This window comes from Microcaecilia unicolor, chromosome 4 (genome assembly GCF_901765095.1).
Source record: "Microcaecilia unicolor chromosome 4, aMicUni1.1, whole genome shotgun sequence".
NCBI classification, from domain to species: Eukaryota; Metazoa; Chordata; class Amphibia; order Gymnophiona; family Siphonopidae; genus Microcaecilia; species Microcaecilia unicolor.
Window position 1 is genome coordinate 14,768,120 of NC_044034.1, and position 14,516 is coordinate 14,782,635.

Below are 14,516 nucleotides of genomic sequence, written 5' to 3' on the forward strand. Positions count from 1 at the left end.
CATTCTTGCACAGAAAGCAAAATCTTGTCTTTTCAAGATCCGAGCATTTTAACATTTATAGTTTATGCATGCAGCGATGGCTCATATTTAACTGAAGCAGCAGTCTGGGATTCCCAAAATACATCGAGCAGAGTGCTAAAGGCTTCAGTGAATGCTCTGATGTGAGTCACGTTTCACCACAGGCTTCCTCGGGGAGAACGTTAAGTGGGGCCTAAAATCCACAACGGTGCATTTTCTGAAATATTTTTATTGCTTTTTCAATTTCAACAAACAGAGAAAAAAAAACAGCAACATTTGCCAAGTCTCATACATAGGGTTTCTCATACAATTCAAAACAGTTACAGATAAAGCAACCTCCCCCCACCCCCCATCCCTCCCGCACTATGGTGGTGACAAAAGCACTTCTCTTTTCTGTTCGTATGGGAGCCATATCTTCTGAAACAAATTAACATGGCCTTTTCTAATTGCCGTCAACTTGGACATCTGGTATATATAATCTAATTTACGTGCCACCAGCTGCATGCCAGGTAGTTCAACCTGCTTCCAGGCCTTCGCTAGCATAATTTTAGCTGCTACAAAACACTGGATCGCTAATTTATGCCAGTGTATCCTAACTTTCGGGGGCCGAAGGTGTAATGAGCAATATCCTGCCTGACTAGGGTATGTCACCTTAACCATTGTATGAATCATCTCCAGCACCTGTGCCCAATACACCTTGACCTTTGGACATTCCCACCAAATATGCATAAACGTCCCTCTTATCCCACAACCTCTCCAACAGTCTGCAGACATGTGTGTATAAATTCTCTGGAGTTTGTCCGGCGTGTAGTACCACCAGTACAGTATCTTATACCCATTTTCAATTACACAACGGTGCATTTTGTCATCGTTTGTTCATGGCTGTCATTCCAATTATCCTTTACTGCATTCTCCTGCAACGTTAATAGCTGCAGATGCCAAAACACTTATCTCCACACATCTTACTTGTCATTATAAACCAACCGAAAAACATAAATATGGGCAAAATGATCTGTAAGTAATATAAATAATTGAAACATTCGAAGTCACGCCACCACAGGGAACTTAAGTCAACATAGCTAACCCGTCTCACAACTGTGGGTCCCAGATGAACGGATCGCAACTTGCCCACTGCTTCACTTGTATAAAATGATCGATCAGCACAGTACTTCCACTAACCACCCTTATCCGCAGCCGGATGACGGTTGATTTGAACTTTCATCTCCTTCCCTCATTCTTGGGGATTTTAATATTCGTGCTAATGATCCCTCTGACTCTTATGCTTCTCAGTTTCTTGCTTTAACATCCTCTTTCAATCTTCAACTGTGCTCCACTGCCCCCAACTCACCAGAATGGCCACTGTCTTGATCTTCTCCAGCTGCTCGACCTCTAGTTCTGTGCCTCAACTCTTCCCTATCTGACCATCATCTGATAACTTTCACACTTAAACACCCTCTCCCCTCCCCCATCCAATCTCTACCAATACATTTAGGAATCTTCAGACTATTGACCCTTCTACTCTGTCCTTCAGTGTTTCGCCCCTATTCTCAGAACATATAAAGAGGAATCCAATAAAATTTATATGGAAATATAATGTTTGATTTTAACAAAATATTTCTAAAAAGCAAGGAAAAGACCTCAAAATGCCCGACCGCTTACTTTCAGTTTTCAGCGGCTTTAACTGGGGACGTTGGTATTCATCACTGGTCATAAAAACCTTGCTTGGAAAGAATTAACTTTTACAAGAAATTTTTTTTTAAATATATTGACAATATCAATGCTAACTTCAAATTTTTATTTGGTTCATAAAAACCTTCACTGATTCTCATGAAGTGCTATAAAGCAGCTTTACAAAGATAAAGTAAAGTCAAGCACTTATCTGTTGCCCGACGGTGACCCCATCCGTTTCGCTTGTGGGCTTTTTCAAGGGCTGTGCTTCGACAGAGAAAGCATTGAGAAAATTTTTTTCCTTCCTCTTGATCTGACCATAACTTAGTGCTGCTTTGAAAGGTGAAGGTTTTTATGAACCAAAGAAAATTTGAAGTTAGCATTGATATTGTCAATATATTAAAAAAAAAAATTTCTTGTAAAAGTTAATTCTTTCCAAGCAAGGTTTTTATGACCAGTGATGAATACCAACGTCCCCAGTTAAAGCCGCTGAAAACTGAAAGTAAGCGGTCGGGCATTTTGAGGTCTTTTCCTTGCTTTTTAGAAATATTTTGTTAAAATCAAACATTATATTTCCATATAAATTTTATTGGATTCCTCTTTATATGTTCGGTGATCTTACATCTTGGAGTCCTGTATGGTAATCCTCTTACTATTGTGTACTTAATTGCCCCTATTCTCAACCACTATGTTGTCCAAATCTGTCAATGAAGCTGTCTCTTCCTATAACACTACTCTCTCCTCTACTCTGGATACTCTCGCTCCTCCCATTCCCCGTTCTGTAAAACGTACCAAACCCCAGCCTTGGCTGACCTCTAGAATCCGCTACCTAAGTTCCTGTGCCCGCTCTGCCGAATGCCTTTAGCTGAAGTCCCGTGCCCATGCTGACTTCATACATTTCAAATTCTTGCTGACCTCCTTCCAGTCTGCTCTTTCACTTGCCAAACAGGACTACTACATTCAGTTGACATTCTCTTGGCTCATACCCTTGACGTCTCTTTACTATACTGAACTCTCTCTTCAAAGTGCCTTCACCTCCAACTCCCCTTTCACTTTCTCCCTGGCAACACCGGTAATTGGGAAGCAAAACCAGTGCTGGGCAGACTTCTACAGTCTACGCCCTGATCGAATAGATATGGGTGGGCTTGAGTGTAAATTTTAAGGGGCTTCAACGTTATCTTCAGAACTTTTAGTACAAGAATAGTGCTGGGCAGACTTCTATGGTCTGTGCCCTGAGAATGGCAAGGACAAATGAAACTCGGGTATAAAGTATCACATACCATGTAAAATGAGTTTATCTTGTTGGGCAGACTGGATGGACCGTACGGATCTTTATCTGCCTTCATTTACTATGTTACTATGATTTGTCCTTTGCCAACGTTTTCATTTCTAGATGCCCTTCGTTATTTGTTTCATTCCTCCAAAATCCTGTAGTACCAGTTTCTTCAAAAACAGGTGTAAAAGGATCCCTGAACCTTGTGGGAATCCATGAATATGGACTAGAGGCTGTAGATAAACTAGTAGTTACTGATTCTTGATATGGGGGGGGGGGGGATACACATACAGAGGAGTAGTGGAGCGCTTAAGGCAGGGGCGTAGCTGCTATGGGGCCAGGGCCCCCGTAGATTTGGCCCTGGACCCCCCTGCCAATGACCCTCTCAACCCCCCCCCCCCCCCCCGCCGTCAACCTGCTGTCGCCGTCTGCTACCTTTGCTGGCGGTGGACCCCAACCCCCGCCAGCCGAAGTCGTCTTGCTTCGTTTGCTTTCCGAGTATGTCTGACGTCCTGCATGTACACAACGTGCAGGACGTCATACAGACTCAGAAACCAAACGAAGCAAGAAGACCGGCTGGCGGGGGTTGGGGTGCCCCGCAAGCAAAGATAGGTGACGTCATGGCAACGGCGGGCGGGCCACAGTTGTTGGAGATGGTTCTGGCGGCGGCAATGGTGGTGGGAGGGGGGGGTCGGTAGCGGCGGTGCCGGGGGGTGGGGGGCTAAAATGTACCCCCTCACCTTGGCTCTGGACCCCCCTAACGGCGAAGTCCAGATACGCCCCTGGCTTAAGGGATCCGTCTTGGTGCTGATTCAGCTCAATAGTTTTGTGAATGATATGGCCGAAGTATTAGAAGGCTTTTGCGAATGACATGAATAGACAGAGTGGAAAGCATAAGAAGTGACCTACAAAAATTAGAAGCACGGACGAATGCTTGGCAGTTAGGTTTTTTCCCCACCCGTATTGACAATTTCATTACAATCAAGGGTAATTAATAAAGAATCGTTCAGAAAGAAACAAAGCGCTACAAAGATTTCCTTGTGCAAACAAAAGTATACCATAATCCAGGAAAGAAGGCAGGTTGCTGATGAGACTTCCTATATAATAATTCTCACTTCCAACGTTCTAATGGGCCTGCCTGTGTCCGTGGCTCCTTCGGAGTTATGAGCTAAGCTCCGAAGCCAGGCTGACGTCACCGGAAAGGAGACACTAGATTGGCTGCGACATCAGGAGCAGGAGCCCCCCCACATCGTGCATCACCAACGCCCCCTCCTCGGCGTATCAACCCCCCCTCCCTCCCTCCCTTCCAGTTCAAGGCCCCCTCACTCCCCTCCCACCGAGTTAGACTCCCCCCCCCCTCAGATTTCAACACCCCTCCCCCTCCGTGTTACTGACCCCCCTGGACCCCCCTGACGCGACCCTCGTGACCCCCCTTTCCGCTGAAAAACCTCCCCCACCACCGTCGCATACCTGTGCTGACGGGGGACATTAACCCCCCGACAGCCAAAGTCCTCTTTTCAGCTGCCGCGGCGTTGCTTGCTGAATGATCTGATCAAGTTTCTGTGCGTGCGGCAGACGCACGCACAGAAACTTGATCAGATCATTCAGGAAGCAACGCAGACGAGAAGAGGACTTCGACTGTCGGGGGTTGGGGTCCCCCGTCAACACAGGTACGTGACGGTGGCGGGGGAGGGTTTTTGGCAGAAGGGGGGGGGGTCGAGAGGGTCGTGGCAGGGGGGTCCAGGGGTCAGTAACGCGGAGGGGGGTGTTGAAATCGGAGGGAGGGGGGAGTCTGGAACTCAGTGGGAGAGGCGTGAGGGGGCCTTAAACTGGAAGGGAGGGGGTTCTGGAACTCCGAAGGAAGGGAGGGAGGGGGGGCGTGGGTCTCGGAGGGGACAGAGCGAGACAGCGAGGGAGGGTGGGGGATTACCTTGCTAGCGCCCGTTTCATTGCCTACCGAAACGGGCCTTTTTTACTAGCTGAGGCATATTTTCAAAGCACTTAGACTTACAAAGCTCCAGAAGGTTGTTATGTAACTTTGTGCTTTGAAAATGAGCCCCATAATCATAGTCATGGTCAGCGATTGCCCCAGCCCCCAAGTTCCAGCCTTAGCCCCCTTCTCAGCTGCTGCTAGTTCCAGTTCCAACCCATCCCCCCCCCCCACCTGCCCACCCTCTTGTCCCGCGTCAGCCCCCTTTTTGTTCCTTCTGCCCTGCTTTTAAATCTGTTTTTCCTCAAAGTGGCAGTAGCGGCAGCAGACAATGAAAGAAGCGGGCTCACCTCGAGCCTTCCCTTCCCTCACAGTGTCTCGCCCTCGTGGAAACAGGAAATTACATCAGAGGAAGGCGGGGATACTGAGAGGGAAGGGAAGGCCCGAGGTGAGCCTTCTTTCTTCACTGCTGCTGCCGCTGTGACTTTGAGGTAAAACATTTAAACGCACGGCAGCAGGAACAAAAAGGGGGCTGTCGTGGGAGCTGAGGGCGGGCAGGTGGGGGCTGTGGCTGGAACTGTGAGCCACCGGCGGTGGTAAGCATGGCTTGTGGTGCCCTCCAGAGGTCGGCGCCCGCCTGCCATACTTACCGGATTGCGCCAGCCCTGTCCATAGCCCTGCATAAAATCAGTCCTATGTTTCTGAAGTCCATAGCGAGTTACCTGCTGAATATCAGACTTAACCAGCTATGCATTAGCCTGCTTCACAAAGCTGGATGTTCAGTGCCTGGCATTGAACATCCAGGAATAAAGCCACTGGCCAAATATTGACCCCTGAATGCGTATCCGAAGTGCAATGATTCTGTTCCAGAGCTGAAAGCGGCAGACCGTCCTGACAGACCCAGACGTTTGCAAGTGGGCTGCATTGGGCAGGGGCAGCCTGGCCATTAGGCCACCTAAGGGGGAGGGGAGTCTCAGGTGGCACTCTTTAGGAGTGGCATCTAGGGGGAGCGACTTTGCAGCTTTTTTACCTCGTCATGGAGACGTTCCAAACCCGGCAGCGATTCCCATACTGTGCCCTGCCACCACCGGCACCTGCCTCTTTCCTTTGCTGCGGCCGCCTGAAGTAACTTTCTGTTTCGCTCAAGCAACCGCAATAAAGAGAAGAGGCGGGTGCCGGCGCGGGCAGGGCAGTGTATGGGAATCGCTTTTGCTGCTGGGTTTGGGACATCACCATGACGAGGTAAAACGTTTGGGGGGTGGCGGCATCTTGCCTTGGGCCAGCGCTGGCATTGGGTGTGTGTGTAGGGGGGTGCAACCTCTCACTTCCCCCACCCCCTCTGGATGTGTATGCGTACAGAACATTTGTACAAGATGTCAGCTCTCCTGTTACAGAAATAAAAGCACATTTTCTTGCAGAGAGTTGAGAATCATGAGCTGCCTCCTCCCCTTATTGTGATCTTTTGCTGCCAAATGGCTACAATTTTAAAAACCCGTCAGTCTTGGTTTTGTCCATTTTGTGCTGCTGCTGCAGACTCCGGAGCTGAAAGCGGAGAGAACGCTAGACCCAGGGTTTATTTCTTGCCATATCCCACCCTTCCCCAAGCATCTCGATTAAATAAAAGTTGCACACGATGACCTGATACAGGGGTTGACATGTTTTCACTTCCTGCTTTTGTTGGTGTGTTTTCATTGCAGATTGCCATGCAGTCCTTATGGAACATTAAAATCACTGTCCTGGTGAAACCAGAGCATGAAAATCGCATCAGCCACATTAGCACCTCCAGCGTGAAGACTGGGATTGCCAATACATTAGGTACAGACCAGCAGCCTGGGGAGATGAGATGCTCTTAATAAGCAGATTAAGGGAAGGGGTGGCCTAGGGGACTTCAGGCGGTCCGTTGTGCTACCCTGTCTCTCTTTTTCTTTTGGTTACTGGTTGGACTGGTGAGTGACTAAGTTTTGGTTATTTCTTGATCTGTGATTGGCTGATGCACAGCAGGGGCAAACTCTACTAGTGCCTGTAGTTAACTTTCAAAGAGAAACGTCCTACCTCTGGGTACTGGATACTTGGGCACTTTCTGAGGGTCAGAATTAGACGGAAAAGCAAACCTGTACACGTTCCTGGCCTGCCCTGGTGATTGCTCTCCCTCACTCCAGCCAAATGTGTACAAGCTGTGTAAGCCCCTCTGTGTTTTTGGCCAGACAGAGGAGGGCAGTTTGTCAGGTCACTTCATTAGATGAATGGCTTTGAAAATTGCTCTCTTTGGAGGCAGTTCTGTAAGTGGTGGCCTCCATTTAGAGGGGCATAATCGATGGCCGGCCCCGTAAAGCGGCGTCCCGACTGTATTATCAAAACGAAAGATGACCGGCCATCTTTCGTTTCGATAATACGGTCGGAGCCGGCCAAATCTCAACATTTGGGCCGGCTTTGGAGATGGCCGGCATTGGTTTTCAGCTATAATGGAAACTAATGGCGGAGATCTGAAACTCGGCCAAATTCAAGGCATTTGGTCGTGGGAGGAGCCAGCATTTGTAGTGCACTGGTGCCCCTCACATGCCAGGACACCAACCGGGCACCCTAGGGGGCACTACAGTGGACTTCAAAAACTGCACCCAGGTGCATACCTCCCTTACCTTGTGTTCTGAGCCCCCCCAAATCCCCCCCAAAACCCACTCCCCACAACTGTACACCACTTACCATAGCCCTTAGGGATGAAGGTGGGCTTTTGGGGCAGGGGGGTTGGAGGGCTCCCATTTACCACCACAAGTGTAACAGGTAGGGGGGGATGGGCCTGGGTCCACCTGCCTGAAGTGCACTGCACCCACTAAAAACTGCTCCAGGGACCTGCATACTGCTGTGATGGAGCTAGGTATGACATTTGAGGCTGGCAAAAAAATGAATTTTAATTATTATTATTTTTTTTTTAGAATGGGAGGGGGTTGGTGACCACTGGGGGAGTTAAGAGGAGGTGATCCCCGATTCCCTCTGGTGGTCATCTGGTGAGTTGGGGCACTTTTTGGATACATGGTCCTAAAAATAAATGGACCAAGTGAAGCCGGCCAAGTACTCGTCAGAGCCAGCCTTCTTTTTTCCACTATCGGCCAAAGCCGGCCATCTGTTAAACACTCCCCCGTCCCACCTTCCATACCCTGCCGACACGCCCCCTTTAACTTTGGCCGGCCCTGCGACGGAAAGCAGTTGGAGCCGGCCAAAATCGGCTTTCCATTATACCGATTTGGCCGGGTTTAGGAGATGGCCGGCCATCCCCCAATTTGTGTCGGAAGATGGCCGGCCATCTCCTTCGAAAATAAGCAGGTCAGGTGCCCTGATGCCAGGCAGTGAGAACCTGTTATATAATGTCATCAGGGTACTCCAGATTCTGTTATAAAGCACTAGCATAACCCAGCCTCGATGGGCTTCACATTTATTTACCCACAATTAAACCAGCCGTGGACCTGGTGCAACTGTGGTCATGTATCTCCTTCATAGTGAACGATTTATCTTACAAACTAGAACCCTCCCTCAAAATCCAGGGCATTACAGTAGACCAGAATTTGTCCTGGGAAATACAGGTGAACAGGACAGTCAAAACTTGCTTCTTTCAACTGCACAACCTTAGACGAATACGAATTCATTATACTCTGGTTGCAAAGAGCAAATACTTAAAAAAACTCCAGACAGCCCAGAACACAGCGGCCAGATTAATATTTGGCAAACCAAAATATGAATGCGCGACACCACTACGAGAAAAACTACACTGGCTCCCACTTAAAGGATGCATCACGTTCAAACTTTGTACCCTAGTCCACAAGATCATCCATGGAGAAGCCCCAGCCTACATGTCAGACCTAATAGATCTACCACCCAGGAACGCAATAAAATCTTCTCACACTTTCCTCAATCTTCACCCTCCCAATTGTAAAGGTCTGAATTACAAAGTGTTGCATGCGTCTACATTTTTCTATATGGGCACACAGCTATGGAACGCACTACCACGCAACCTGAAAACGGTCCATGATCTGGCCAACTTCCGCAAACTACTGAAAACTTATCTCTTCGAAAAAATATATCACAAAGATCAACACGTGTAACTGCACAATCTTTATTATAGATAGTAATGTCTTATAACGTCTTTTATACAACCATGTACTTCACCACCATGTAACCCAAACCTTCTATAAACCAAATGTGCATTTTCTACTTTCTGTTTCCAATATTCACAATGAATTGTAAGCCACATTGAGCCTGCAAAGAGGTGGGATACAAATGGAATAAATAAATAAATAATACTTCACAAGAACACTTCAGACTCATAGTACAGTCTCTGATGCAAACCGAGCAAGACTACTGCAATATAAGCTGCTTAAACTGCCATAAAAACCTAATATGCAAACTGCAGACAATACAAAACACAGCCGTAAGACTTATCTACGGAGTGAAAAAGTTCGACGGGGTCTCTTATCTATGTGCCCTGCACTGGCTACCTGTAGAGACCAGAATTGTCTTCAGAATCCTTCAGGGTTATGCGCCCCAATACACGTTTTCTCAAATCACAACTCTGCACTCAGGATATGGGACAAGAAACTCTCTGAAACTATCCTTCCCATCCTACAAAGAATTTCACCTCAAGAGACCTGTTTCAAACCCATTCTCCTACCAAGATGCCAAAATCTGGAACTCCCTGCCGACACCAATGCTCAACTAATTCCGTAAAGCCTTAAAATACGTACTGCCAAACTCTTCATGAACTGTGTTCCCCAACATCTGACTCTAAATAAGTCAAACCTCAAACTGAAGTGTCTACCTCTGTAATATCGTTTGATCTCTTTACTCTGTAATCCGCTCCGAACCTCTCGAGGTGTGAGTGGAATTTAAGCACCTGGTAAAGTAAAGTAGATGCTACGGAGATACACGTAACCGACAGTATTCTGTAAGTTATGTGCTGGAGCCCTGCCTGTGTATACACCTCCCCCCCCCCCCCCCCCTCCCGTTTACATTTACATGCTATGTTGCTTATTTTTGAAGTATATGGACGTCCCAAAATGACAAAATGGATGTCCAAGTGCTTGAAACATCCAAATCCCAATTTTGCAAAAGAAGGATTTGGACGTCCAAAAGGTCCATACGTCCAAATTGCAAGGGGGGGCATGTTTTGTGCGGCACTAGGGAGGGCCCAGAATCAGGACATCTAACAGCGATGACCGAAGGTGCAGGTAGGAATGTAGAGGCCTGCATTCCGTTATTGAATACTAGTCTAACTGGCGTATACCTGAACACGTGTGTAGGCTCGAGCTGGTGTTAGTATTTGCTGGGTATCTATTTATTTATTTGTTACATTTGTACCCCACATTTTCCCACCTATTTGCAGGCTCAATGTGGCTTACATAGTACCGTGAAGGCGTTCGCCAGTCGGTTGATAACAAATACAAGGTGATATTGTGGTTGAATGAGGTAGTTGTGTATCAGGCATCATGGGGGTCGAAGGGTATTGTCCAGTACGATCCTTGGTTATGTTGTGTTGCTGGGTGTAGGGGTTTACGTTGGATCGGTGGGGTAAGCCTTTTTGAAGAGGGTGGTTTTTAGTGATTTCCTGAAGTTTAGATGATCATGGATTGTTTTCACGGCTTTTGGGAGTCCATTCCATGGTTGTGTGCTTATGTAGGAGAAGATGGATGCGTGGGTTGTTTTGTATTTGAGTCCTTTGCAGTTTGGGTAATGTAGGTTTATACAACTTACAGTATTGTATAAGTTACTTGTTTAAGTGTGTGTCCAGCCTACCTCGCAAACATGGGCTATGCAGGATAACCACAAATTTATAGAACAGCGCATAGACTCATGTTCAGCATTTACGTGTGTGTAAGTATGTGAGAAGATACTGGAATCTAGCACGTAAGTACTAGCGCTGTTTTATAACATTACCCCCATAGAGCTAGATTTTGAATATGGCGCCTGAAAATTCCGTGCCGAAAAAAAAAAGTCCGCCTAGGTGTATTCAGTAAAGCATGCCTAAATTTTATAGAATAGGCTTAAATTTCCACACGGTATATAGAATGACGCCAAACGCCTCTCCCCACGACCAAATGTAGTCACGGCCGTTTACGCCATGTTTTACTTGGCGTGATTCCTGACGCCTCAATTAGGCACAGAGCAGATGTGTTCTGTAACAATGTGCATAGATTTTAGAAATGCCCAAGCCCTGCCTATGGCCACACCCCCTTTTCAACTATGCGACTTAGAATTTAGGTGCACCAAGTTACAGCATACATTAGCGAGGGCACCCAGTCATAATAGCCCCGACAAAACAGCCTTGTAACAAAATAACCCTTGACATTTCATGCCCTTGACAAAATGGCCCCTCCTACAAAACAACCCTTGACAAAAAAGTCCCCACACAAAACAGCCCCCTTAACAAAACAGCCCCCTATGCTCATTGTTATGGAATACACTTCAATTTCTGCATGGAAATGGAGGCACCATATATAGAATCCCGGGGATAGTGCACTGAATGTATATATTTTTTTAAAAGCCATGGCTGATGTTTAATAAAACCAGCAGACCACTGAGTCTTGATATCACAGTCGGGCTTCAGATCTCTCCACAGTATGGAAACAGACCTGGTAACTCTCCTAGCCAAGTTCAAAAAGAAATCGCATTAGGTATAAACATACTCCTCTTGCAATTCGACTTGTCAAGCGCATTCAATATGGTTGACCACTATATACTATTAAGAATACTCGACAAGATAGGCATAGGAGGGAATATACTCAAATGGACCAAGGGTTTCCTAACCACGAGATCTTATCAAGTAAAAGCAAACTCAAACATATCACCATCATGGAGTAACAGAAATCACTGTTGCAATAAAGACTAGTTTAAGCGTAATGGATGCCTGGGCATCGGCATTCAAACTCAAACTCAACAAGGAAAAAACTCACTGCCTTATTTTCTCTCATCACAAAACAAACCTTCCTTCATCCATAAAAACCCCGGAACATACTCTCCCAATATCGGACAAACTGAAGATCCTTGGAATTACTATTGACACCAACCTAACCCTGGAGAGCCAAGCCTCTGCCACCACGAAGAAAATGTTCCATGCAATGTGGAAACTCAAACGGATCAAAGAATTCTTCCCTAGGGAAACTTTCCGTAACATAATTCAAACAATGGTGCTATCACATGTTGACTACTGTAATGCCGTATATGCAGGATGCAAAGAACAGATCATAAGGAGGAAACTCCAGACCACGCAGAACACGGCAGCTAGACTCATTTTCGGAAAGACAAGATTCGAAAGTGCTAAACCCCTACGTGAAATACTGCACTGGCTACCAGTCAAGGAACGAATAGCCTTCAAAATTTGCACTCTGGTCCACAAAATAATCCATGGTCTGGCCCCAACCTACATGACCAAACTTATCGACTTACCAACTAGAAACATCATCGAATCATCAAGAACATTTCTAAACCTGCATTACCCAAACTGTAAAGGACTAAAATACAAATCAGCATATGCATCCAGCTTTTCCTACATTTGCACCCAGCTCTGGAACGCATTACCTAGAAACATTAGAACTGTGAGCACCCATCTAAAATTTCGAAAAGACCTCAAGACTCACCTCTTCCGGAAAGCCTACCCAGCAGACCCGAACTAATTCATGGACAATGAATCGCATCTTTCGATCTAAGAAATGAACAATTCCCCTTCCACATAATCCTGTTACTTCAAACTGTACGAATTTGACCACTCCAGTTATAATTAAGTGTACTTCTCCCCTTATCCTACTCTGTATTGCTCACTAGAAGCTGTAGTCCCATCCCCGGAGACTTATCAGCCTCATTGGGATTACTTCTCTCTATATGCTACTATATATTCGTCCCAGAGTTGTATTCTCTTTTCCAGAACCTTATCAGCTTCTTTGCGCCTACTGTTACTCTATTTTCCACTCTGTATATATTCCCGGAGTTGGTACTCTCCTCTCCTGAACCTGAAAGCCACATTGAGCCTACTGCTATGCGGGAAAATGTGGGATACAAATGTAATAAATAAATAAATAAATATTGAGCAGTGTGTAAAATAGTCTGCCCTAGACTGATTGCATTGTGGCTGCATTTCTGTCTGTCTGACCTTTTCTCAGGTGCCTCTGATTGGGGTGCAGGTTGGCTAACCAGTCCTGTTTTGCAGGGAACAAAGGAGCTGTTGGCATCTCTTTCATGTTTAATGGCACCTCCTTTGGGTTTGTGAACTGTCACCTGACCTCGGGCAATGAGAAGACAGCCAGGTGAGTGAACCGATCCTGCTCTCACCCTGCTCTGTGCATGTTATGCCTCTAAACTGCTATGCTATGATTATGTTAATGATAGCGGACTGCTACTACTAATCATTTCTATTGTTCTAGTAGACGTACACAATTCTGTACATGTTATAATGCAGGTACTTTGTCCCTAGAGGGCTCACAATCTAAGTTTTGTTTTGTTTTTGTACCTGGGGCAATGGAAGGTTCAGTGTCTTATCCAAGGTCACAAGGAGCTGCAGTGGGAATCAAACCCAGGTTGACTCCTCCACTCCAGACCAGGAGTCTTCTCTCGCATGGCTGACATCAGTGGCATAGCTAGGACTAAGTGGGCCCCAGAAAAAAAAATTAAGATGGCCCCCCCCTATGGGCCAGGCATATTTCCATCCTCCTCTTCACCAACCTGCAGAGGCTGGCATCTCTCTGCTACCCCAATTCCCCCCCCTCTCCACCACTCCTCAAAACATGCATAGATCAAGGGCAGAGTCAATGATTGAAACAGGCTGCCTCTTGGCCCCACCAGGGTCTTTCCTGTGCCGTGTCCTGCCTCTGTGATGTAACTTCCTGTGGCCGGGATGCAGCATAGGAAAGGCCCAGGCAGGGTCAGACAGAAACAACCTATTTCAATTGTGGTCTCTGCTGGCGACCTGTAGGCGTTCTGAGGGCTGCGGGGAGTAGGAGAGATACTTGGCCGCACGGGAATGGGAAGGGAAATGGAGAGAAGTTGGATCTGAGGGTTGTGGCAGACAGGGAGGAATGCCAGATTTGTGGGGCGGGAAGGAGGGGTCTCACCATCGCACCTACTAGAGCATCCCTGGGCTTTTTGCGAAGTTTGCTCAATGGTAGCTACGCCCCTGGCTGACATGACGTCAGACTGTAAATGCTTGAAGTTAAGAGCCAGCGGCTTCAGTAGGCTGCGCTCCTGATAGGGGAATTTTGGGGGGGGTGTTGAGAAAAGAGTGGTATTTGAACGTGTTATGAGGAAACTCATTCTTCTCCAAAAGAAATACAACTGGTCAGCTAAACAACTGGAGTATGGCCCGAGCTACCTTGTGAGTTCAAAAAGCTGCGTAATTGGAGAGGTAAAAAAAAACAGATTTCTTATCTTGAAAAAGAAGAATACATTTACATGGAAAACGAAGCTGAAAGCGAGCTTTTAATGATAGTAGTTCTTGTCTCGTTCCTATAAACTTCTTCCTCCTTTCTTGAGTCCCCTGAGAAACGTCAGGGAAGCTCTGAACTTTTCCTCCTAGAAAGATAGGTTGAATCTTTTGAAAGTATAACCTCAATAAAGCTTCTTTATTTTGCAGGAACACAAAAGAAACTGGGA

At 46.6% G+C, this 14,516-nt stretch overlaps 1 protein-coding gene across 2 annotated transcripts in view; it reads left to right on the forward strand.

Moving 5' to 3' along the window:
- The window catches only part of INPPL1 (inositol polyphosphate phosphatase like 1), a 255,019-nt gene that overhangs the window by 189,721 nt on the left and 50,782 nt on the right, over nucleotides 1–14,516 (forward strand). For both annotated transcript variants that reach the window (XM_030199978.1, XM_030199979.1), the window contains exons 13-14: nucleotides 6,587–6,704; nucleotides 13,078–13,174. In XM_030199978.1, the coding sequence (XP_030055838.1) occupies nucleotides 6,587–6,704; nucleotides 13,078–13,174 (215 nt within the window). The remainder of the gene's footprint in view (nucleotides 1–6,586; nucleotides 6,705–13,077; nucleotides 13,175–14,516) is intronic.